This window comes from Vipera berus (genome assembly GCF_964194415.1).
Source record: "Vipera berus genome assembly, chromosome: Z".
In the NCBI taxonomy this organism is placed as follows: Eukaryota; Metazoa; Chordata; class Lepidosauria; order Squamata; family Viperidae; genus Vipera; species Vipera berus.
Window position 1 is genome coordinate 91,124,049 of NC_138205.1, and position 25,950 is coordinate 91,149,998.

General features: G+C 35.3%; 1 protein-coding gene across 1 annotated transcript in view; it reads right to left on the bottom strand.

The window, feature by feature from the left end:
- CREB5 (cAMP responsive element binding protein 5) overlaps nucleotides 1–25,950 on the bottom strand; it is a 242,130-nt gene that overhangs the window by 210,011 nt on the left and 6,169 nt on the right. Inside the window, exons 3-4 of the mRNA XM_081345413.1 lie at nucleotides 20,383–20,504; nucleotides 5,278–5,450 (exon numbers count right to left, since the gene is read on the bottom strand). Of these exons, the coding sequence (XP_081201539.1) occupies nucleotides 5,278–5,450; nucleotides 20,383–20,504 (295 nt within the window). The remainder of the gene's footprint in view (nucleotides 1–5,277; nucleotides 5,451–20,382; nucleotides 20,505–25,950) is intronic.

Consider the following 25,950-nt stretch of genomic DNA (forward strand, 5'->3'; position numbering starts at 1 on the left):
AATTTTCCTATTTTTATTGGAGACTTTTGCTTTTATCCACAAAAAAGAAATAACATTGGAAAAAGGATTCTAAAAATTTTGGACTTAAAAAACTTTAAATGGCATCAGAGACATCTTGTGGTGAAGTTTGGTATTATAATTTGTTATTTTATAAAAGAGACTTGGCTCGAAGCCCAGACCTTAGATAAGACTCTTCTGACCTTGGCACCACCTGTGAGAAACTCAGCTGTAAGTGAACAGCTGGGTGGCATAACTGGCCTACCTGAACTGTGAATGTAAATTTTTACTGACTTTCAAAGTTATATGTGGGAAATTGCTTTCCTATATCTTTATTTGAGGAATATTGGTTACTATATGAGATGATGAAATATCTTGGACTATAAAATCTTCCTTGACAAATAATTTCTACTATAAAGACTATTTATAAACATGTGAAAGAAATGGATGAAGACCAGGAAAAGATCCTTTCCATGTTGAAAGCAATACATGGAACTATTCTTTCAGCTTGTGATAAAATAAAACCTAACATAAAAGATCAAGACACCAGCTTAAATACCCAAACCCAGACTTTGACTACAACTAAAGAACTAACAATGCAAAAAATAACAGAAGAAGTGGAACAATCAAATATTAAGACAGAGGACTCAATTGACCAACAAATACAGTTAATGGAAAATCCAGAAAAGGGAGTGACAACACTGAAAATGGAAAAGACTTTCTATATAAATCAGAAGAAATTTGAGAAAGAAGAAGAACAGATTGAATGGAAGATAAACATATCAGGACAATTATGGGGAACTGGAATAATACAGAGACAATTTAATGAATATAAATGGGCTAGTCCTTCCAAACAAAATGGCAATTAAATGGTCTCCTTTATTTCAAATAACAGAGGCAGATCTATTTGATGATCTAAAAGCACTGATATGGAAGCCTAGTTGGCAAAGGAAGAAAGCCATAATAAGGCTGAAGAAAATTTGTGTTTTGATTTATTAGAGGGGATTTCATATTATTAATTAGAGGGTTAAAGGGAGAAGTTGAGATAAGAGGAATTCTGGTCATTTGATTTAAAATATTTGGAAATTAGTTAAAAATAAGAATTTTATCTGTTTAATATTTAAACATTAGACCTAAAAATTAATTATTATGAATATGTTTGATTTATTGAATAACCCAGGATATATATACAATGGTTTTGATTTATTAAAGGGGATATTGTATTATTAAGTAGATGATTTAATATGGTGGGAACTAGATAACTTTTAGGAAATAGAACAAGATTATATTTAAATAGATAAAGTGTATATTTTTGATATTAGATTTTGTTATGAATTAAAATAAAGGAAATCTTGGTTACCTAAAGCCTGAAAATTATAAATATCAGAGGTTAAATTGGAATATTGATGGGAAACTTAAAATTGGGAAAAAAATAATAACAGGATATGGATTGTTTATGAAAATTAAATGTAAAAAATAATTAAGATACATATGAGCTAAAATTTAGGGACGCAGTGGCTCAGTGGGTTAGGACACTGAGCTTGTCAATCAGAAGGTTGGCAGTTTGGTGGGTCAAATCCCGAGTGCTGCGTAACAGAGTGAGCGCCTGTTACTCATCCCAGCTTCTGCCAACCTAGCAGTTTGAAATCACATAAAAATGCAAGTAGAAAAATAGGGACCACTACGGTGGGAAGTAACAGCGTTCTGTGCGCCTTTGGCATCTAGTCATGCCAGCCACATGACCACGGAGATGTCCTCAAACAAGCACTGGGTCTTTGGCTTTGAAACGGAGATGAGCACCAGCCCCTAGAGTTGGAAATGACTAGCACGCATGTGCAGGGGAACCTTTACCTTTACCTAAGCTAAAGTTTATTGATAAATGTAATAACAATGTTTTTACTGAGTTGACATAGTAAGAACTGTATTAGCTTAAATATGGGACAGTAAATGTTAAGGGAGAAAGAGAGGAAATATTTGAGGTTGTAACTTGAGATTTGTACTAAAGATTTTGTTATCGAGCTATGATTAACCCAGCTACCACATTGCTTTTTAAATAAATGTAAAATTGGAAAATTAATAAAATATTATTTTAAAAAGTTATTAAATTTGCTTGTACTTGTGATAGTTTGAAGTCAGTTATTAATATAATTTTTATTATATTTTATCTTTTCTTTATTTTTTCTTATACATAACCACTTTTTTGGAAAATATGTCAAATTATTTTTTATAGTACACTCTGTAACTATTCTGTAAACTAGAAATACCCACAAGTGATGGAGATATTTTTGTTTCTATTAAAATGATAGAATCAGTTCTTGTTTTCTAAGTTGTTTCTGAAGTAATACATTCTTCCCACATACTAATATTCTTTGTTTTTCCCCAAATAATCTCATCTTCCCTTCTCATCTTGCAGCTCTAATTTTAGGCCCCTAGACTTCCAGCACTAGTTGAATGCCAGAATATCTGGAAAAACATATATATTGACATAAATCAACCCGCAGCAAACTATTACCCTTTATTTTATTTTTATGCAGCCACCTTCTTTCTTATTTTTAAGACAATACTAGAAAAATTTGGAAATAAAAATTAAATTATCAGGCACATCCAGTTCTGCTTCACAGAATGTAATGCACATGCTTCAGCTGAATCCCAGCCTTTTGTAGAATTAAAGGCTGAATGCAAAAGCCTAAATGAAACTTTATCTTGCCATTTGTTGTTTTGATTGGACTGCAGCCAGTGCAAACATTTGCAGGTGGCCAAGCCATATTTTGACACTCAGCTATCTACAGTTGGGATTAAAATCAGGATGCTGCTAAAGAGGGATACTCTATAGCCTTCTGGGCCGAACTCTGCTCCCCCTTTAAATACACTAAGACCATGACAACACTGCAAAAAAGTTTAAAGTTCATGACCGAGCATATTTGTACTGTTTGCATTCATTATATGCTTTTTAAAAAAAATCTTCCCAAAGTATTACATTCTTCTAATTAGCTATGTGCCAAATAATACTGTACCATAACTAATCTTGCATTATATTAGAAGGCAAACCTGAAATTTCAAATGAAACCATTATAAAAAAGCCTTTTGTGCTTAAGAAATGTTGAAAATATAGATAAATTCAATAAATAAATAATTTCATCATAGTGAAATTATTTTGATTGTACTATTTAAATTTCCCCAGAAAGTTTAATCAGTCAAGATAAGGAATGCAAAAGGAAATTACTATCCAAAAAGTATTATGTGAAAAAGAAGAATGCCTAGATATGCAAAAAAGTTAAGTAAGACATCAAGAATTGATATGCTGAGATTTTTGCAAATCACTAATTAAATGAGTGCTTAGACAAAATATTCAACTTAAAAAAATAACAATAACAAGAGTAACAGCAACAAAAGCAGTGACATTCACTGAGGAGTGTATGAATGCAAAGAAATTGTACATTTTCTGACATAGAAAAAGCATATAATAAAGTGAGTAGGCATGAATTTTGGTATACTATATAAAGTATAAAGATTTCATAGCCAGCAACAGAAAGTAAGATCAAAACATCCCCTTTGCTGTTTAATGTACTCAAGCATAAATGCATAATTAATATTTCTGATCATGTGAAAAGTCTGTTGCTTAGATATGAGAATGTATCCATACTTTGCAGTATATGAAATATACTACAAAGCATAAATACAGCATACTTTGCATGTACTCAACACAGATGATGCTATGTTATTGGCTGAGGTCATGGTGAATGTTAGACAAATTGCATATAGCAATGTGGACTATGGTTTGAAAAATAATGTATCAACAATCAGGATGCTTGACTGGGGAAAAAGGAAAGTATAATTGCAAGTATACTTAAATGAATACAAGTAGACACAGTACATTTGTGCGCTTGAACAGAATGTTTACTGTAGATGGGGAAAAGGATAGATAAGAGTGCCTTGTCAATGTTATTATATTGAAGTATGTCAGGGAAATATAACTGCTGATTGCAGTGTGAATGTATATTTAAGAAGGACATGTATGAAACAAAAAGAGATAGGATCAAGAATGAATGAGTGTTGATGGTTGACTAAATACAAAGGGGGGGGCAGTACAAAATACATTAATATTATAGAGAGAGAACAAAGTCAAGTGTAATAGAAATATATGAAGAGTTAAGGGAGTGAAAAGAAATGGTGAACCAAGAATATGGTGGCTTGAGATAATTAAAAAGCCCTGAGTCTTCGGAGAAGGGCGGGATATAAATGGAATTTTTTTAAAAAAAACTATATGAAACAGTATATGGACCTAGAAGATTTATGAGGAATTATGAAGCATGAAGAAAAGTGATGGGATAAATTACATGTAGTTATATTTCCTTTTTTAATAACCTGCCTTTGGTTCCTTTGGTTTATTATTTCTTGCTTATTTTTTATGGTTTGCATAATGTTGCTTACATAGAAAGGGAATATTGTAATGAATATGTAATACATAGTAGTAGCATTAATCACAATAAAACCATAAAATGACATTGGAAACAAATAAAAGCTCAACAGAACATCTATTATGTTTATCTAAAAGCACATAATGAGAAATTAATCTGACCTTCTGAGGTAGGAAAGTTCTGCAACTGAAGAACAGCATCAGAAAATGACTTGTATCAATTTCCAACCTAAGTAATACTGCTATCAAATTTGTGAGCAGAAAAATTCTTGAAGCAGTATTTCCAATATATATTGGGGAAAGGGGAGACTAGAATAGGAAGGATAATCTAGGCCAGTGTTTCACAAGTTTAGCAACTTTTAAGATTTGTTGTCTGCAATTTCAAGAATTCTCCAGGCAGAATGCCTTATCTAGGCCAATAGTAAACAGTACATCTAATTAGAGTTAAGTATATGTGAGCAAAATGTCTTATGGTTGTTTGATCAGCAAAAGAGGTGATCATACACACATGCGCGCGCGCACACACACACACACACATGCACACACACATATTCCCCACATATATGCACACACAGAAAGACATACATAAAGAATCAAGCTTTTTTTATTATAAACCAGAGCATCCTAACTACATTCTGTAAAGTATAATAATTCAGCAACAGTGCCACAGAATATGTTTGCCCTGTTACATTTAAGTTATAAAAGATATAATAAAAACATAGGATTCAGTCTCCATACTTGGCATCACAGCTGGTGAAGCCACCAATACAAGTATCACCTTCTTCTATTTTACAGGAAAAAAAATATTAAGTGAAAAAATTTGCATCCTCATAATATTTTACAACTACTGAAGATGTACTTACCCAATCTGCCGATTTGTTGAAGGTGCCTGTGTTATGACTGAACTTGATTGTGGTGACGGCATGGCTTGTTGAATCACAATGCTGGTGTCATGGTTTGGCATCCTGGGATTAGAGAGCTGGTGCACCCCGGGTGCTGTCATAGCATCTCCCACACTGTTATGCATTGGAATATTCTGTGAAAAGGGGAGGGGGGGAGAGAAAGACAGAGAGAGCAAATTAGATGCTAGCGTTTGTTTAGATTTTTCTTGTATCTAAAACTACATATCGGCCAATAACATATTTAAAATATGTTATTGGCCAACAATGTTTCAACTGATCTCACTCTAACCAGCTCTAAAGAAGTGACAATACACTGCTTTTACAGTGTAAAATACTGAAACTGGAAATAGCTAGTATATAGGAATGAGAATACCGTCCTGAGTCATAATTTCTAATGCAGACATTTTACACCTAACCATTTGCTTGTGTTCAGTAGATATTTCATTCGAAAATTATTTCCCAAAGTTGGTGTAAGATATCTTGATTTACAGCAATATTCCTCCTTATGCTATGTTTACTGCATTGGCAGTGAACATCATTGTGCAACAGTAGCATATTTGATTCGGTTTTTTGCTGTTTTACCATTGCGCTATCAGTAACATTTACTAATGAACAAGCATAAACTTTAGATGTAATGCAGTCTTAGCTCAGAGGAAGTTCAGAGGAAGAAGAGATAGTTTTGAATATTTCCAGCTTAAGGCTAGCAAAAGGAACCATCTCAAAGGATAAGATTTGAGATGGATAACATATATATGTCTGCACATATAAAGTTTAAATACATAAAATTGTATCCCATAGGTGTGTATTCACTATTACTAATTGTGCAAACATTTTGCATGGAAGATGCAATCAGGCGCTAAATGAATAAGAAATATGTGAACAAAGCTAGTAATTACTTTTAGTACAGTTCAGAAACACATGTGTAACTTAATGGTAGTTATCAAATGTGTGACATATTTAGGAATATTCTTTGTCAGAAGTACCGTACTTTCATACAATTTTATGTTTCATTTTCTGTTCCATTGAAATATTCCAATGAATTATAATGCTTTGATACACAAAAAAAACCTTTCTTATTTGTGATTTATATAAATGAGCTTGGTTATTTTCTTGCAGATGTTTCATTACCAAACTAAGTAACAACATCAGTGCTAGAAAGACATGGGGTTTGCTCTCTTTATGTACTAGTGATGTGCCCTGTCGGTATTGGTGGTTCCTTGTTTAGAGCATTGTTTACTGTTAACTTGTTTGTTTGAGTTGGTAGTTCCTTGATTGGGGTATTGGTTAGTTCTTGATCTAGGTCTATCAAGGTAACAACCTCTGCTAATCTGGGTATTAATTGTTGGTGAAGAGGTGTTTCATCCTTTTTATTTTGTTTTTTACAGGATTTGTTTGATTAAGTTAAGCATGGATTAAGGCCGTCAGCCTGGATTTTGAATAATTTTAAATTTTAATCTGTATATTTTTAATATTTTAATATATTTTAATTATTTTTCTATTTGTTTTACAATCAGTGAGCTGCCCAGAATCACCTTATAGGGGAGATGGGTGGCATAAAATAATAATAATAATAATAATAATAATAATAATAATAATAATAATAATAATAATAATAATAATAATAATAATAATAATAATAATAATAACAACAACAACAACAACAATAACAATAACAATAACAATAACAACAACAATAATAATATCTTTATAAATATATGCACATGTTGCCTTAATATCACACCCAACAATCTCTTAAATATTTTTTCTACTAGCTAGTCATAAAAGAAAATTTACTTCAAATATATTTTTTTTCAAAGAGAATATTTTTTGCTGAAATTGTTAAGGATGGAATATGGTGTTATTGGGTTTATTTAACTATGAAGTGTGTGTGTCTGTGTGTCTGTGTGTGTGTGTGTGTGTGTGTGCATGTGAATATACTGTTACTGATTTTACAGATGCGTCTTTTGGAGGGCACAGGTTGCTTTGCTTCCATGAGACCTTTTCAGATTGGGAAATGTGCGAAACCAGCATCGAGAGCTATGCAACAGAACACCTGCAGAACCCTACAGTAACTCAAATCAAAAAATAAATTCAAAAAAACATTTCTCAAGGATCCTGAAAATAGCTTATAAGAACAGAAGTCACTTGCTCAATCAATGATAAAGATTAAGGGAGATTTTGGCACAATGGTAAGATAAATATTTATAATTAAATTGTTTCTATAAATCACAACTATATTATTGGCTGAAGATGACTGGGCTGAATCTTGGTCTTTTAATATTTTGGTCTTTTTTTATGTTCTGGCAAAGCCATCTTAATGTTCTGCAGAATATGGACAAATCCTATTGAAACAGGAGTATATTTCACTTGTTGAAGACATCCTCTCACTAACTGAACCAAATTTCTATTCCATTATTGGTATTGTTATACTCCAGGAAAGTATCAGCATTTCTGAGAGAGGTTCAACATCCTTGGTACACTCTGAGCTAGCTTGTTTTGTTGCAGACGTTTCACTACCCAAACTACATAACTAGCACTAGGTGACTAGCATCAGTTTGGGTAATGAAGTGTCTACAAGAAAACTAGAAGAGCCTAATGCTGGGAAAGATTGAGGGCAATAGAAGAAGGGGACGACAGAGAATGAGGTGGCTGGATGGAGTCACTGAAGCAGTAGGCGTGAGCTTAAATGGACTCCAGAAGATGGTAGAGGACAGGAAGGCCTGGAGGAACGTTGTCCATAGGGTCGCGATGGGTCGGACACGACTTCGCAACTAACAACAACAACAACAAGAAAACTGCTATATTCTGAGAGCACCTCTGAGCTACAAATATTCTCAACACCTTTTCACCAGACTGTTCTCAGAATTGCAGGGGAGAAGAAAAATCAGAGCTAACTAACTATTTTATTAACAGATTTATTGATAATATATTAAAAGAATTTAAATTTAAAGAATTAAACCCTGATTGGCCCTATATTATAACTCACAAAGGAAAGGAACAATTTATGTCTAGGAATAGTGGTTAGACATCTGGCCTGACTAAACAAGGTCTGATGCTGGGCCCAGAAAATTTTCTGCATGTTTCTTTTAATTTTACAAAAGAGGAGAATCTGTTCTAGAAATTATTTCAAAGCAGAATTTTTGCGAAGCCGTCATAGTGCTCTTACACTTGTTTCATTGCAAAATGGCCAAGAAGTATGTGCAAGTGTACCACTTTTCCTCATATAAATGTCTCTTGAAGAGTTAGGTATCCTGCTTTCACTGAGTTTTTTCAATGGCAGTGCCATTACTGTTATGGGTCTAGTCTAGCCCTTGAGCAAATGTTGGAAATGTTCTTTTCTCTGGGAAAATTTATCCATCCAATTTCTTGGTTTGCAGGTTTGATCAAGAATTCAAAACAGTTGTTGTGCCAAGTTCTACAGATATCTGACCATTCTGAAAAGTATGTCCCATTGATCAGTTTTCACTACTCTGATTAAGAGACTAATGTGAATACTTTCATGCAGACACGTCAAACTCGTGATGTATCAGGACAGTTTTGCCATTGCTGGCAATGAGGTGGGCGTGACTTCTGCATGATGCATCTAGCCCACGGGCTGGCAGTGTGGCACTCCTGCTTTCATGGAACACATCATATTTATGGAAACTGCATCTGATAATAGCACCACTGCCAGATTTCTAATACCCAAACTCCAGCAGTTGAATTTGACAAAACTCAACACTTACTATTTTTTTAGCCATCTCTGCTACATACATACTACCAATTCTCAGGATTGAACTTCAATACCAGTATTATAAATCCTAATGCAATCATGCTTTATTTTATTTTAGTAAAGGCACTTTGCTCTGCCATAATCATGAACAATATACAAACAGAGAGTCTTCTAAGCTTCCTTTTTACCTTCATCTTTCAGACTCAAAAATAAAATCCCAGACAATAGTCTTCTATTAACTTAGTCGTAACTGGGGAGCCTTCTTATTATCTTCCCAAAGGGAGGCTCATTATGCAACAACCAACATTACTTGATCATCCTATAAATATCGTTATTTTATGTCATTATGCTGCCCAGATTCACGTTCTGTGAGATAGCTGAGATATAAATATGATTTCAAATAAATAAATGCAGCACAATCTGAATAGCAAAAACTATGCCATGATCTCATAAAAAAGGATGTTTGTATTTCTAATTTCATGATAGTTTGCATTTGACTTTTGGTCCAGCACAAAAGGGAGCAAACTATGACTCTGAATACCATGCAGGCCTTGGATCATTTAGAAAACATGCTATTGAATTGAGACAGCAAAATACCTCATTTTAAATAGTGGATTATCTTACACCTTCCCAACACTAAGAATAAAATGGGAATTGATGTTTTTAGCCTCTACAAATAAATATATTCATTTCTGCCCATAGCTTTTCCAACTCCAAAAACAAATTTCATGATGTCAAAAAATGTATTTTTATGAAAGCCCTTGCACAAGTTTCTCTCTCTACCCTCCCCCCTCCCTCCCCCCTCTCTTTGTGTGTCACTTTGTGTGTCTCTGTATCTCTGTGTGTGTGTGTGTGTGTGTGTGTATGTGTGTGTGTGTGTAACAGCTGGAAATGACATACCAACAGAAGACTTGCAGAGCTTTCTAGAATAAAGTCTCGTTCCTTTGTGGTCTAAAAGAGCTTTTTCATTTCTTCTCTAGCAAGCAATTTGTGTAAACTTCACTAACTCCTCTGATGTGATGTCCTGCTCAAAAATGCAATAGATTTAATGTTTTTCCTCTTTTATCTTAATTTCTTTGACATGATCTAATTAGTAGTGCCCTCTAATTATCAACAGAAATGAATAATGAAAGATGCCTCCTGTTTTCCAGATCCATCTATCTTTCCATTCATCTTCTTTTTTGACTATCTATGCAGATTGCTTTCTTGACATGCAATGTATGCCAGATGTAACAGCAGAACATTATTTTCCTCTTGTTTTGGGTATACTTTTGTTTGTGTGGGGTTTTAAAAAATTCTAATTGAGAAGAGATACTTTTAAAAACATGCATGCAACGTAGTGTTCCTAATGATTTGATTTGTCTATAAAAATATATTACCTTAGGGAAAGTATAGGCTGCCTTGGAAGATCCTAATAAAACAAATGGTCAAGTTTTAAAAGAAAAGGCCCTATACTGCACAGACTAAAGGTTATTTATTTCTCAAACAATCAAATAACTGAGATCATCACTCAATCAGCATTCCACACAAAGCACTTCTTATGTTCCAACAAAATTTCAGCAGTACTAAATGTGTACAGCACAATTAGGGTCACTTAGTATAAGCCACTCTAAGATAACTGCATAGCATCCTAAGGCTGCAAAGCAGGGAATTAAACTGAATGGCCAGCTTTTTATTTATATTTGAGTTAATAACATTGAAGTCATATATGGATTTTGTTTTTGCTCTTGACATTGCCTGATGTGTTTATAAACAGGAATCTGGCAGAATGTCAGTGGTGCAAACCGATTTCCTTTTCTAAATGCAATTTTTAAAAGCAAATAAACAAGATTATGTCTGCTAGTGAAACATTGCAGGCTACTCTGATTTTTGCTCTTTGGTAGTTTTTGTCAGGCAAATGCAATCCATTTCCCCCCCAAAAAGAGATATTGACAAGGTAGATTCAATTAGTAGTAATTAACAGTAGCCCATGCAGATCTTCTATTTAAAAATACTGAAATAGAAATTTATTTTTATATATGTTTTCAGGGGTTTCATCATAAACAGTGATGCTCTATTTAATTTAAGCATATACCCTGCAAGATGAAAGTTACAGGCACAAATCTACCACACTGCTCTACTGCTGGTACAAAAATATTTTTCAACTTCCCAATCTAGGGGAGACAGGGAGGGAGGGAGGGAGGGAGGGAGGGAGAGAGAGAGAGAGAGAGAGAGAGAGAGAGACTGCTGCCAAAATCATCCAGCTGCTTCAGCAGTGGCATAGCGTGGGGGGTGCAGGGGGGGCGGGCCGCACCGGGCGCAACATCTGGGGGGGGCGCGCTCGCACTGAGCTGCTCAGGGAGCCCCAAGGGCTGCACAGAGTCGGCTTGGCTCCGCTCTCGAGCTGCTCTTTCTTGCAAAGCGAAACGAGTCCGGCAGGTGAGATGGGAGGCCACATAAACTGAATAAAATAAATAGAAGCGCCCAACTCTCCGCCCAGGCTCAGGCCAACCGCAAGCGCCCCGCAGGCGCCCCGGCAGGCTTGGCCGAGCGAAGAGGGACCCGCCGGCCGGCTGGCCTAGCTTCGTGCGCATGCGTGGCTTTATTTAGCGGGGCTCACGTGCGAGCTTGAATGCAGCGGCTCTTGCAGGTCGGAGCCCCGCCCAGCCGCCCTCGAGAGGCACCCGGAAGCATCCCGCATGCGCGCGACTCTTCTTGGAAAGTCTACGCCGCTGCGGGGCGCGTCTTTTTGGCGGTGCCATGACATCACCGGGTTAGGGGGCGCAAATTGCCCCGGGTGCTGACAACCCACGCTACGCCACTGTGCTTCAGAGTCTAAGGGAGAATTAAAACTTGGGTCTCTCAGGTGCTAATCCAACATTTAACCACAATACTACATTAGCTACATATATTATATATGCATATGCACCCATGCTCACACATTCACATTATTTTATTCATAACGTTTGCAGTATAGCTAAATTAGCAGAAAAATATAAAATCCATATAGACTGCCAATAAGTTTTTTTTTCTTTCTTATTCTTACCTGTTTATCCTGTTTTTTCTAGTATAGGCCATTTTATCTTAAGATATAGCCTTGGAAATCACTGCTTCTAAATATTTTGTAAATTTTGAAAATCTGCCCATTTCTTTAATAAAGATATTGCATGAATGTGTATTTTGGTTACTGGCATCAGAAAGGAGCAACTAATGATTGACTGCTGATACCAATATAGTTTCTGTGCTCCGTTCTCATGTAATATTGTTTTTTAAATTATTTATTAGTGCTGCTTTAGTTACCATATTTTACTCTGAGCTCAAACCTATAAGCATTCAAATCACAGATAACAAAGGGAATTCCTTAAAGAAATTTGTGACTAACTTCCTCCTGTGTTTTAGCCAAATCATGTCACTATGGACTTCGAAAAGAGTATCTAAGTGGAATCAACATAAAAGAAAAAGTCTCACAGTAATAAGAACAGGCAAAATCATAAATGAATATCTTCTCCCAAGGAGGGAATGCCAACATGTACACAATCATGCATAAAGGTAAAGGTAAAGGTTCCCCCGCACATGCGTGCTAGTCATTTCCGACTCTAGGGGCTGGTGCTCATCTCCGTTTCAAAGCCGAAGAGCCAGCGCTTGTCCGAGGACATCTCTGTGGTCATGTGGCCGGCATGACTAGACGCCAAAGGCGCACGGAACGCTGTTACCTTCCCACCGTAGTGGTCCCTATTTTTCTACTTGCATTTTTACGTGCTTTCAAACTGCTAGGTTGGCAGAAGCTGGGATGAGTAACAGGCGCTCCCTCTGTTAAGCGGCACTCGGGATTCGACCCGCCAAACTGCCGACCTTCTGATTGACAAGCTCAGCGTCCTAACCCACTGAGCCACATACATCATGCATACATGCATACATATATGCAATCATACAGAGCACAATTTTATCTTGGTCTTCTACAGTAAACATGCATAACGCTCCTGAAGAATGTTGACATTGCTAGCCAATTACATTATGCTAATTTGTCAATAACTATAACTCTTGCAAAGGCATTTACACTCAGAAAGATTTATGTCATATCCTTCCAAGCAACAGACTATAGATGATAACCTCTCACCTTGTCTTCTCCTGTTAAGGGTTTACATGACAGTATCAATATGTAATAAGTTATGTTTTATAAGTTATAGTTAGTTGGGATTGTGAGAGTAGCTTATCTTGTCTTGAATAATTATTTTGCAGCATATGCAGTAAAAATCATAATCACCATCATCCAAATATTTGGATTTATTATACTGCATTATTTTATTCTAACTTAGCAGTAAGCAACTTGCAGATGTTTACCAACCTTCCTGTCTCACCTGACCTTAATTTTCATCTAGATTACTTTAATTTAAAAAAGGATAAGATAAATGCTGCAAAGGAAAGAGTAGCTCTTGTATCCCCTTCATTTTGGATTCCATATAAGCATTGTTAGCAAATTTAAATGGCAGAAAAATTCAGTTCAGTGCACTGTGTTCATCTATTAGACACCCCCCACTCCTGACAAAATGGGTTGTAGTAAAGTAAGATGACTGTAAATCTTGGGACAATTAGAGTCCTAAGTGAAGGACTACCTGTATATATGGTAGCATGTAAATCTACTTATTTGTATGAAAGGCTATCCCATTGGATTTGTTCCAGCTTATTTTTGGAGAAATACCTTATCAGAGACAATCCTGTCAGGAAGGACCAGGATCAGTGGCATTAAAGAGCAAATAATGCAAGCTTATCTCTGTGGCTAAAGGAAGGAGAGCAAACTGGAAATCTTCAGCACCATTTTTAGCCACTTACTAACCAGATAAACCCCTGCCTTGAAACGATTCCCTTGCGGCTGAAAGAATTCACTGGTGTTTCCTGCTCTCAGCTTTTTGGCTCTAGCTGTGGAATTACTACCAAATAAAGGTGGCAATGGCCACTGCTCATTTACTTTATCAAGCTTTTTATGTTCTCTTCTCCCCCATTTCCAATAATAATTCTAAGATTAATGTCCCACCACATACCAATACCACTTAGAAAGCATAAATAGCTCACAAACAAGGTTGAAGGGGCAAGCAGATAGGAGGCATGCTGGGAGGGAGAAGCTCAGAGGCTCACCTAGTCAACTAAAACCAGACTTCCCACATTAATGCACAATCAGCATATGGTTCTAATAGGCTTTCTAGGATGATTTATCAAGTATGATTAAGTCCTCAAACTGTACGTCTGTCTCCATAAATAAAGCAGAAGTGCACCTTGCTCTTAAATGGATCAGGAGTGTCCTATTACCCACCCATGTGGTAGAACTCTGCTCAGAGCTCAACTGGAGTAAGTTAAAAGATTGTGTAGAAAAGCTGCCAAGATTTCTGAGTCTTATCTTAGAAAAGTACTACTAAAATGTTATTGAGATGCTAAAAAAGTTATTTTTCTACATCAGTGTAGAAATTAGCAGCAGGTGTAAGGATTTTAGTGCAAGTCTGCTTGAAAAGCTTCCCCGATCACATTGATGGTCCTAAGTACTTATCTATCTAGGGCCACTAATACTGTATGCTCCTACTCCCACTGACATGAATATATGGAGCTTTGAGCCAAGGTTCACACATATGGAAGCAAACTCCAGTATAGACACAATAATAAATATAGAAGTAAAAATTCCCAAGATGTCATCTTCGTTTTAATTAGTTCGACTGTTGCCTATTTCTGGCCATTGAATGCCATTGTATTAGGAACCACACCCCATCAACTTTAGGATGAAGACTTTCACTTATTTAATTTAAATTTAATTTCAATATAATCAGACTAGAAATAGAAATATGATTACTCTCATATATTTAATAACTTTCTCCTCCATTCACATTTAAAATTACAGTTAGGTGGCACTTTGTGAAATAGTTTGGGACCATACTGAAAGTTAGGATTGTAATGAGACCACTTGGAAATGGAAGGACTATACATCATGAAACTACAGAATTTTAGGTGCTGTGAAAACATTATACCATAGCTGTTGTTTTCTGAGGTCTGAACCTACAAATAGTTCTCAATTTATAACCACAACTGGGACCAGAATTTCCTTCACTAAGCACTGAGGTCATTATGTAGTCACACCTCATTTTATGAGCTTTTTTGCAAATTACCATAGTTTGCTAAGCAAATACCTGAATCCATCATTCCCCACTGATTTTGCTTGTTGCAACCCCCTGGAAAGGTCACAAATGGCAATCATAAGATCCTGGGTTGCTGCAGCTGTCATAAATACATGACAATTGCCAAGACCCAAATTTTGATCATATGACTGTGAGGATGCTACAAAAGTTGTAAGTGTGCAAACTGGTCATAAGCCACTTTTTTCAATATTATTGTCACTTCAATGGGTTGCTGAATGAATAGTTGTAAGTTGAGGACTACTTGTAGCCTCCTTTCTCTCAATATTACAGCAAAACTCAAAGTAATGTTCAAAATTAATTAAAGGAATAGGAGGAGTCCGGAATTAGGATTTGGGATATGGATTGAATGTATCTCTCTAATGCCAATCAGTTATTATTAGGATGGTGAAGTTTCCACTGCCTTTCAAGTAACACGAAGAAAACGATAAACCTAGATTCTATATCTTTTGTGCAAAGATCCTTGTGATCAGCTGAATTTATATTATCTTGCCATTTATATGAACTTGCTATGGAATATAACATCCTGAAAAGATCTCTAATAGTCAATTCATGGTGTCTTTAGATGTTTCTGGACTTTAAGTAACTGGATAGTGTTTAGAATTTCTTATCACTATTCAGTTCCTATGGAAGAGAGATAAGTACTCATTTAGCTTTTCTGGTGGCGTGTCCTTTAAGCCTTCTGGGACAATTATGGCACAATTCGGTTCCCTTTCAACAGTATTTTTGTAAGTCACTGTCATTCATAGGGGTGAATGCTTGGGAAACAGCCTCATGTTAAACAGCCTCTGGACAGCTGCATTATAATTACTGCCCCTTCCAACAAGCATTCCTATGAATTCCCTGATGGCCAGCTTTAAAGGCAGAATGCATCTGGAATAATATGCTTAAGTGTCTGAAATTTTAAAAATGGGCATCTATTGATATATTTCGAGAGGCTCCAAACTACAGTGCATAACAAATCATGCAGTAAAATGCCACCACAGCACACTTTTAGAAAGAAAGCTATTAGCTCTTAATGCTTCGTGCTAAATCAATAGTCAATATTGCCAATGACCCTAACATATATTTCTAGGCCATTTTCTCCTTAAGGCATCTTCAGATAGAAGGGAGTGTAATCCATTCTCATCTTTAGCAGAATAGCCCCTACCATAATTACTTATTAATGGTGGCTGGCTTTCAGAGTCACTCTTGAAACAATTGCACCAACACAAACCTCCATTTATTATTTGCTTATTGGGAAATCTTTATGGTACCTCTAAATCCCACAATCCATATTTCTAAATTATCCTATGAAATGAAAGTTTGCAGTTTGAGATCTAGACTTACACTTGATTCCTCAAAGATTCCACATAGCCCTAAAAATCTTTCTAAGAGTTGCCACTGAATTGTAATGTTTAATGAGATAGAAGGCAAGAAAGATTAGTAAATACTTGCAGAGCTCTTAAAATGAAATGCATTTGATTAATTTAATTTTCATTGCAGGTCAAAAAATTAGCTTTTGTCTAGCCTTCATTTCTTTGGACTTCACCTATTATTTTACTTATAGAATTTCCAAAGCATTATGGAAAGAACAAGTGCATTCCTCATCCTGAAAAAATAAGTTACGTCAGAGAATGATTTCACAAAAATTAGCATTTTTCACCATTCCAAGTATTTTGCAAATCTACTGGGGTTAAGCTTAAGTCCTTATTACTACCGGTATATGGAAATATCCATATAGACATTAATTAATATTGTTTAGACTGCAGTTTATGGGACTTACTTAAGACAGACCATTGAAGGGATAAGTGAGAAATAAACCAGAAGTTTCCCAGGGAATAGTTTTGTCTTTTAGCTGTTTGGCATAAAATTACATAAAATTAAAATGTAGAAATATTTATTTTCTAACTCTTTAAATAATCTCAGCACATATGTATTTCAAATGCTCAAATTCCAGCTAACCAGGGTATGTTTACCTCATAAACCTGAATGGTGTTTTATAAAAGTATTTTAAATATCTATTATTTATTATATCTCTTAATGATATCTCTTAATACATGTTTTTATCAATCATAGAAATATCATTATCTTGGGTCTCCTTTAATGATATTTTGACAGTTTAGCAGTTGCATTCTATTCTGAACTTTATCCTTATACTATGTTGATATTCTTAAACAGTGAGATATACAACATTGTTTTAGTCCCTGTAGTGTTATTTTAAAAGCCTATAATCCTTCTATAATGAGTCATCATGCAACAAAACCACAAAATAGAAGTGTCAACTCCCATACACACCCACCTCCATCACTTCCATTGCTATGATTCACAGTCTTTTGGAACAAAAATGCATAAACCAGTTGGATTATCATAGCAGAATTCTTTGTGTATATAAAATAAGCTGCTCAGTTTGACACCTCTGACAAATATATTGCTACAATCTCAGATGCCTGCAAAGTCATGCAAAGTCTCTACCGATTGAGATGGCACAATCCAAAACAATGCAATTTTTTTCTATGCTCTCTCTTCAGCACTCTACACATTGCATTGCTAAATAATCCACACAGAGAACCGTATTATACTGCCATGTAGACTTTTTGCACACTATGAACCTAAATTCTGTTGCGTGATGCTCAGATGATAGCCTGATCTGCTGACACTGTCTTCCTTGCTGCTTTAGGTTGCATTGATACACTCTCTTGTCTGAGGCACCACCATCAGGTACTGTCAGCAAGAGATGGCTTTTTGACTTAAGCATCAGACAGACAGCCTTCAGGGTTTGTTTGTTTTAATCCTGCCTTATACTTTGCTATGGTTTACTGGAATTTAAGATTAAAAACAATAGAAGCTGTTGTCCTTAATTTTATATAACTCTCCTTTATGGTCACAAACTATTTTTTTTCAGCAATGTCTTGTTTTCAATATTCCGTTTCTCCCTTTCTTCACTTTGTGTTTCTTTCAAATTTACATTTTAAGTCATTGAGGGAGACAGCTGTATTTATTCTTTGAGGTGCCATGTAGATTGAAAGTAAATGATACATAAAAATTGAAATTGTCCTGATTCACTCATATAGAAAATTCTGGGATCTGATTCATTAGTTATAATAAGTTGCCCCAAATGTAGATGACATCAGACAAGAAAAAATATTTATTTATGCAGAGAAGTGTGTGTGTGTGTGTGTGTGTGATGAAAGCAGAGAAGCAGATACATCCTGAAAAGTTGTGACTCTCTATGTATTTCAGTAACATCCAGAAGATGCTTAAAGTATTGAATTCCAATGACATCCTTATACTGGATATGTGATGAAAGGTTATGAATTAGGTTTATCACAAGACCATTTGCATGTAAATTTTATGAAAACATTTAACTAAATATGTGAAGGGTCTGACCTAGTAGTAATTAGGTAGTATTGGGTTGAAGTTTATTTTCTAATTTCTGTAAACTTTCTTCCTGGCAAAAGAGTCTTAAGTCTAGTACTTCTTTCTTACAATTTACTTTAAATTTATTTTTTTAAATAAATTTTAGTCAAATGTGATTTTTGGGAGTGGTAGGAGAATTATATGTCTCTCATTGGAATAGCTTTCAGATGTCTCTCCTTCCTAATTTGAAAAAGATCTGAGGTTATAGCCCTTGTGATATATTCCCTTCAGATTTAATTCAACTATAGGAACCCAACAAATCTGTAGACAACCAAAGAGATTATTGTACAATGAAAGACAGGGCACACGCATTCAACACACCAGAGCCATCTTGTTATTAAGATAAGTACAGGGATTTTCCATTCCTTCCTTAAGAATTTCGATGATTTTTTTTCTTCTCCTCTGGAAAAGAAATGAAAGGAATTCCCCCATCAAATTTATGTGCAGAATAAATTTAAGCACTAATGGATTGCTATTGTGTGTAATCAATCTATTTTCACTCTATATGGCTTTTGCATATGTTGCCCAATAAATCCATTCTACTCATCTTTTATATTTTAAAAGGAAAAATGTACATCAGAAAAATGATGTCTACATTTTCTCTCAAAATATGTATTCTAAACATTCCAATTTTCATTTATTTCTTACTCTGTATTATTATATATGAATGTATTTTGATAGGCCTTTGAGATATAAAATACAGTGAATTATTCAAACTGTACAAAAGCCATTGCAAGCACATTTCCTTGAGAGGTATGGATTTAATTAATATAAATCACTAAAACTAAATTTTCCCCAGCATATCCTCAACATGATGAACAAAAAGATCTATTACACCCTGCACAAAATACCCATTTTAAAACTTTTTTTCATAGAAAAGATAATCTTATTGAAACTTTGCTAATTTCCTAATTTTCTTGAGGCATGATATTGTGGCCTTAGTGTAAGAACAATCACACCTTTTTTCTGCTAAATAAACACTGAACAGTAACTCTAAAAATTATCTTTCGTAAAGAGGTGGAATGCCTCATAAACTTTGCTTAACACTGTCCTATCAGACTTTTTATCCTTTCCCCTATTTTTTTAAACAGAGAAGTTAAAATCTTCCAATGCTATTATATCAAACAGCCTAAGGCAATATTCCAAAAATTCATTCTGTGCACTGCACAGTCAATTGCATATGTGATTACTACTTTTTTCTAGAAGCAACTTTTCTTTTTTATAGAAGCATCAAACTTACAGCCAAATAAGTCTGGCTGGTTTGGTGGATTGTGGGTTATTTATTCCACATTGGGAAGGAAGCAAACCATAAACATTCCACCTTCAGTTTGAGTTCTACAATGTCAACCACTTTTGAATATAGAGCATTGCTAACCAATCTGTCTAGCAAACATGGCTGCAGCAGCTATTGATTACAGAATTCGGACTTTTAAAATTATTCCCTCACTTACCATAATTAGATTTTTTTTCTTTTGCATGAGATTTGAAGTCTATATGTGTTTGTGCACATGCACTTGTATCCAATGTGTCCATTTATTCTCAAAATGAATGCAGTTATGTGGTGTTCAGTTATGTGCAGTTATGTGGCGTTCTGTTGAACTAGTTAATCAATCCTGCTTGCCTTTAAAACGTCTGTTCAGTTTAAAGCAGGTTGCAGACAATCTATAGTGCCACCTAGTTTCCAATGTAAATGTTTCCCCACCCCCCACATCTTTCCTTATTCAGGTAAAAGATTTGTTCTGTTTACACCCAGATCACAGGAAGGTGGGAAAGGAATATTTCCATGCTACAAAGGCATACCGTTTTATTGTTGTCTTCTTCTTGTGCCTTTCTAAACTCTTGCTCTAAGCTGCAGTCTATTTCACTGAAGAGTCCCACTTCCTCACAGTTTTTTAAAAACCGGGTTGGTGTTGGAGTTTGGTCTGAGGAGAAATATCAAAAGGAGCAGGTATTATGTAGTGAAGAACAAGAAATCATCTATTGTGCAACATCATCTATTATAGCAGGGGTCTTCAAACTCAGCCCTTTTATGACTCATGGACTTCAACTCCCAGAATTCCTCAGCCACCATGCCTGGCTGAGGAATTCTGGGAGTTGAAGTCCATGAGTCATAAAAGGGCCGAGTTTGAAGACCCCTGTATTATAGCATGTTAAAATACAAGGCAATGCCAGTGTAACACAAAGTCAGGTTATTGAGCCCTTATTAATTATTTGATGGAGTTTCCATACGATTTATCAAAAATATAGCTGTTTGAAAGTATAAAAGAAACATAGCTTTTAAATAATGCATGCAAACATGCACAAACATGCAAAGTTTAATATTCAGGGAATAATAAACCTGTCCCCAAAAAAGTATGGTTCTCCAGATTTTCAAAATAGCACAATGTGGCACTGAGTAGCAAAGCAACTTCATGGGGAAAAAAGATAACTACAAATCTCTGCATCATGTTTGTCTTTGACTTTAATTAGAAAGTATAGCTGTCTACACAGACTCTTATTTTGTAAAATGTATATACACCCGCACACATCTCTGCTCCTTAGATATATTTTCTAAAATGAGTAGAAAAATATATAGAAATGAATCATACAGGACATGAAAGGAAACATTATGCCATTCATAAACTGACATAACTGATATGGGTATCTGAGGAGTAAGAGTGGTAAAAAAATTAGATCGTACCTGCATAATGAAAGCCTTGCAGATAATCAACTTTCTATAATTTTTGTTTTATGCATATGGTGGTGTGGACAGGTGCTTGTGTATTCTTGTGTTTTATCATTTGGAAAACAATGGGACTTTAGGATAACTAGTTAGTAGACAAAAGAGTGAAGTTTGGTTTCCTGTAGCTGGATATTCTGCACTTGTTTGCTTAAATATTTGCATTTTTATTTTATTGATGTATTTTTACATCTATGTAGAATGAAGGAAAAAGACTGATTTGGTAAATATGACGGGGATGGAAATCAACATGGTGTGATGATTGCTTGATGGACAATGAGAAAAAGGTGTCCTTTCATTCAGTTTATTGCTACTCCCATCATAGTGCCAAGGTGGACATAGCGCTTCCTGCCTGACGTTAGACTGCCAGTCTAACATTGTATGTGTTGACCTGTTTTACGATTGAAAAACATAGCAATCAGCCAGCACCTATTTTTATCCCATCTGCCTGCATTTGTGATGGGACCTTGTAAGTCTGTAGGAGAAGTAATACAAAAGGCTCTTTTTTCCCTCAGCATCCTTACTTTTGTAAGTAACTTTTACTGTCCAAAAGCTGTCTTAATTATTTTACTTCTTTTTCTTCTGAAAGCTGTACGCAAATTGTGGGTCTGACTGTGGTGCAAAAATAAGCAAGGCCAAGGTATAAACCAAAAGAAACAAAAAGATTCTGTTCTTCAAATATCAATTTGCTGCCAATTTTTAGTTGGCAAACTCTGCCATCAATTTTTGGAAACCAATTGTGCCAGAAATGGAAAAATGGCTTGTTGGTCCATGGGAAAAAAAGAAAGAATCCACCACATTCCAATAAAGAGCATTTATGCTTAATAAAATAATACTATCACAAGCTGTGGACAGACACTCAACTTCACAAAGCAAATAAAAATGGCCCATAGATAGCCTATTACTACTTTAACTGTATGAGATTACTAGATTGATATGTAGAGCTTTTTGTGTTGTGCTCATTTCCTGCTTTCTGACACAGAATTTTCTGGTGGTTTGATACCATACATGGGAGGATTTTATTTTTAGGAGGATACTTGTTTATTAGGCCAGTGGCCCCCAACTGGTTCCATGGAGAAAAGTTTTTCCACAGACCGTAGGGGGCATGGTTTTGCGTACTGCCAGCAACCTGTGGATGGGGCTTCGCTTGTTTTCACAGCCCGGTTGCTGGCAAGCTGCCAGTCCATGTACCAGGGGTTGGGGACCCTGTATTAGGCAATAGCATAAATGAAGATATTTTCAACAGGTTTATCTAAACTGGTGTCCGCCCAATTTGCTGGATCTACACACCCAATCATCAATGCAACCCAAGCAATACTTACATATTTTCTTCTGCTTTATCTGCTTGTTTTTAATATGGTCCACGAAGTCAGTAAAGTCTGATTACCCTAATTACCTTATGCACAACATATAGAAATAGCAATATCACTTAGACTTATATACCACTTCAAAATGCTTTACAGCCCTCTCTAAGTGGTTTACAGAGTGAGCATATTGCCTCCAACAATCTGGGTCCTCATTTTATTGACTTCGGAAAGATGGAAGGCTGAGTCAACCTTGAGCTTGGTAATATTCGAACATATAGAAATATGTGCACATATTAATCCTACAAATAGGTACTATGATTCAATTGTTGTGTTGTCACAGAAAGCCTGAAAACGTAGATCAAAAATACCTAACCTGAACAAGAAATATACAATATTAAAAATGCTACTTCTGCAATGTTTCTAAAGTTAAAGAGCATTAGAAACCATTTACACTATTTTTTTCAGGTAATGTCTTATAAGCTGCCTTAGATCTCTTCAAGAAAGCATCAGAATGCCCATACTCTTTTAAAAATAAAATGTGCTGTGTAAAATGAAAATGGTAGGGAAACCCCCTAAGCTTGCAGGTCATAGATTCCTTGCACAGAAGCCTTGGAAAAAAGAGACCATTATTTTATTATTTCTGTTTTACATCAGAATTGTTAAAACAGAAATGTATGATGTTTCAAATGCTAGTTAACAGACAAAAAAAATAATCATCATCTCTCTTTTTTTAATACTGATTGGCAAGGATAACAACAAAACAACCTCAGAGATTGATATAGAAAACTTTTGTTTTACTTTAAAAAAGAAACTCAAAGCCTTTCAAACTAAACCATAACAAATGTGATTAATCTACAGTGTAGATATGTGACAAGCAGAGATCCAAATGGTGTAATCTGATTCCTGATATTTAACACTAGTGTTTAGTCTGCTGCACATTTAATAACAGGAATTTGGCTTATTCAGCTGGAGAGCTCCACTGAAGTTATATATTAGACACATTTCATTTCCATGCAATAATAACAAAATCAGAAGAATAAAAGTAATTGGAGTGCTTAAACAAAGGCTGCCCTATTGCACCACAGAGGGGTTCAAATCACTCTCACTTTCCTTTCCTTTATTATTTTGACAAAGTTTTTATTTCCACTTATTTGTCACATCATTACTCAAATAGATTAGACAATGTGTATCCCTGGCAGCTGTGTTTTTTTATATAGGTGCCTCCACAAACATGAAGGGAGAAGTCTATGTTGATGAGACATATGTGAATGAGAACAACGGAATGTCTTCAAACATGCAATGATTGGCTTTCTGTGCAAGCCCAGATATAATCAAACCTGTGTCCAACTTCAAATGAGCTTACTTTTATCTATTGTTTAAAGTATGTATATTCTGCATTAGGTTGCACCAATTCAATTAGAGGTGCATATAATTGGCATATTTGCCTCAGGTTTCTGAGATATTTGATTTCCCTAGATATGGGTGGATTAAACTGCTCCACAGCAATGGAAACAACTTTCACTCATCATTTAAAGTAATTACAGCATGCGCTGTCTGAAACAACATCAACTGTTCACCACACACAATGATTAAGTTGTATGAAGGCTGTTGTATTTATGTCATCTTATTTCCTTAGATAACATACCCCAAAGCTAAAAAATTGAGGGTTTCCAAAGTAATGATGCAATTTTATTTATCTTATGGACAGTGGTAGCATGTTTATCATGTGGATGTGGTAGGCCCATTGCTTTTGGATTCAGTTTCTTTTATTTTAATGGCATATTATTCTGGAAATTTTAGACATACACATTTAGAAAATAGATAGTAGAATATGAAAACTAAGAGCAATGTTTCTCAGTCTGATTAACTTTAAGATGAATGGATTTCAATTTGCAGTATTTAGCTGAAGAATTCTGCAAGTGAGGTCCACACATCTTAAAGTTGAGAATATTAAGAAACAGTGGCTAAAAGAGTTGGATCTGATCAGTACTTGAATACTGCCAAATCTGTGGGCTAATCTGGGGAGTAAAAAAATATTTTCATAGCAAATTATTTTTGTAGTGTTGCAAAAATATTCTGCAAAAATATACCTATAAAGATACAAGGAAAAGCTTGAACTCAGTTCATTAGGTACTATATTTTTACTCTACCATAAGCTTTGACCAAAACATTCTTCTATTTACTTTTGAACTGAAATAAAGAATTCTTGAATATCCTCTCTATATCATGTTTTAATATACTCAATCAGTTTGTCAGTTTGCACATTGGGTTTTTTTAATACATGGTTTTGTTGCTTTTTTCCCTGTCTGTCTGTCTTTCTGTCTCTCTCTCTCTCTCTCTCTGTTGTTTATTTTGTTGTAGCCTTAGTTAAGTTCAAATGTTTGATATAGTTAGATATCTAAATGCTTGCAATAAATGAATAAATAAATAAATGCAAAAAACTTTTGTTACACCATTTCTATTTTTAGGCATTGCAAAAATCAGCATAGAGAAAAATTATAGATAGTATGAGAAGTAAAGAACTCTTCTAGGACAAGATTTAGGTATACTATATAAGGCTCCATTAGGAGAAAATTAATGTGTGTTAGGCTTCCACAGAAATGAGAATGAACTCTGATAGAAGCCATATATTTCCAGTATTTTTGAAATAATAGCTATTTAAAGAAGTTGTCAAGCTTCTGTGTAAGAAGAACAGTAGTTCAGAATTCATATCCAATTAGATTGCAATTCTGTTGTGTTCTCTTGCAATGCTGTTCTTTCTGAACAGAAGTGTCATCTCTAGCACTCACAGTGACCATTAATAATTGTTATTTGTATTTCTGCTCTTATATTTAAATATGTCAAGTAAAGCTTCCAGGTGATCTTCCAGGTGATAACAGAGCCCTGATCAGCTTTCCAGCATGTACAGATAGGGAAATGAATCAGCTTTTTCTTCCCCAGCTATTTGTACAATTGAGGTCTCTCTGTGTGTGTGTGTCTGTGTGTGTGTGTGTGTGTGTGTGTGTGTGTGTGTGTGTGTGAGAGAGAGAGAGAGAGAGAGAGAGAGAGAGAGAGAGAGAGAGAGAGGATGAATACTGTATTTTTCTCCTTGTGTATGGAAGGATGTGGATGATAGGTATAAGTCAGTGGAAGACAATATGGCCTGGTTTACTTCTTTATTAAGCATGTATCTAGTTGCTTCTTTTAGACCTAGTGGGAAATGTGGGCCTACCTACTGTGGCCTACCTACTGGTGTGGCAAATAAGGAAAATATTTTTTTCCCTTTAATTTTCTGAATGATCTTTGATCCCTCAGAGCATGGGTTTCTTTATATTCAATTCTAAAAGTACCTGATCATAACAT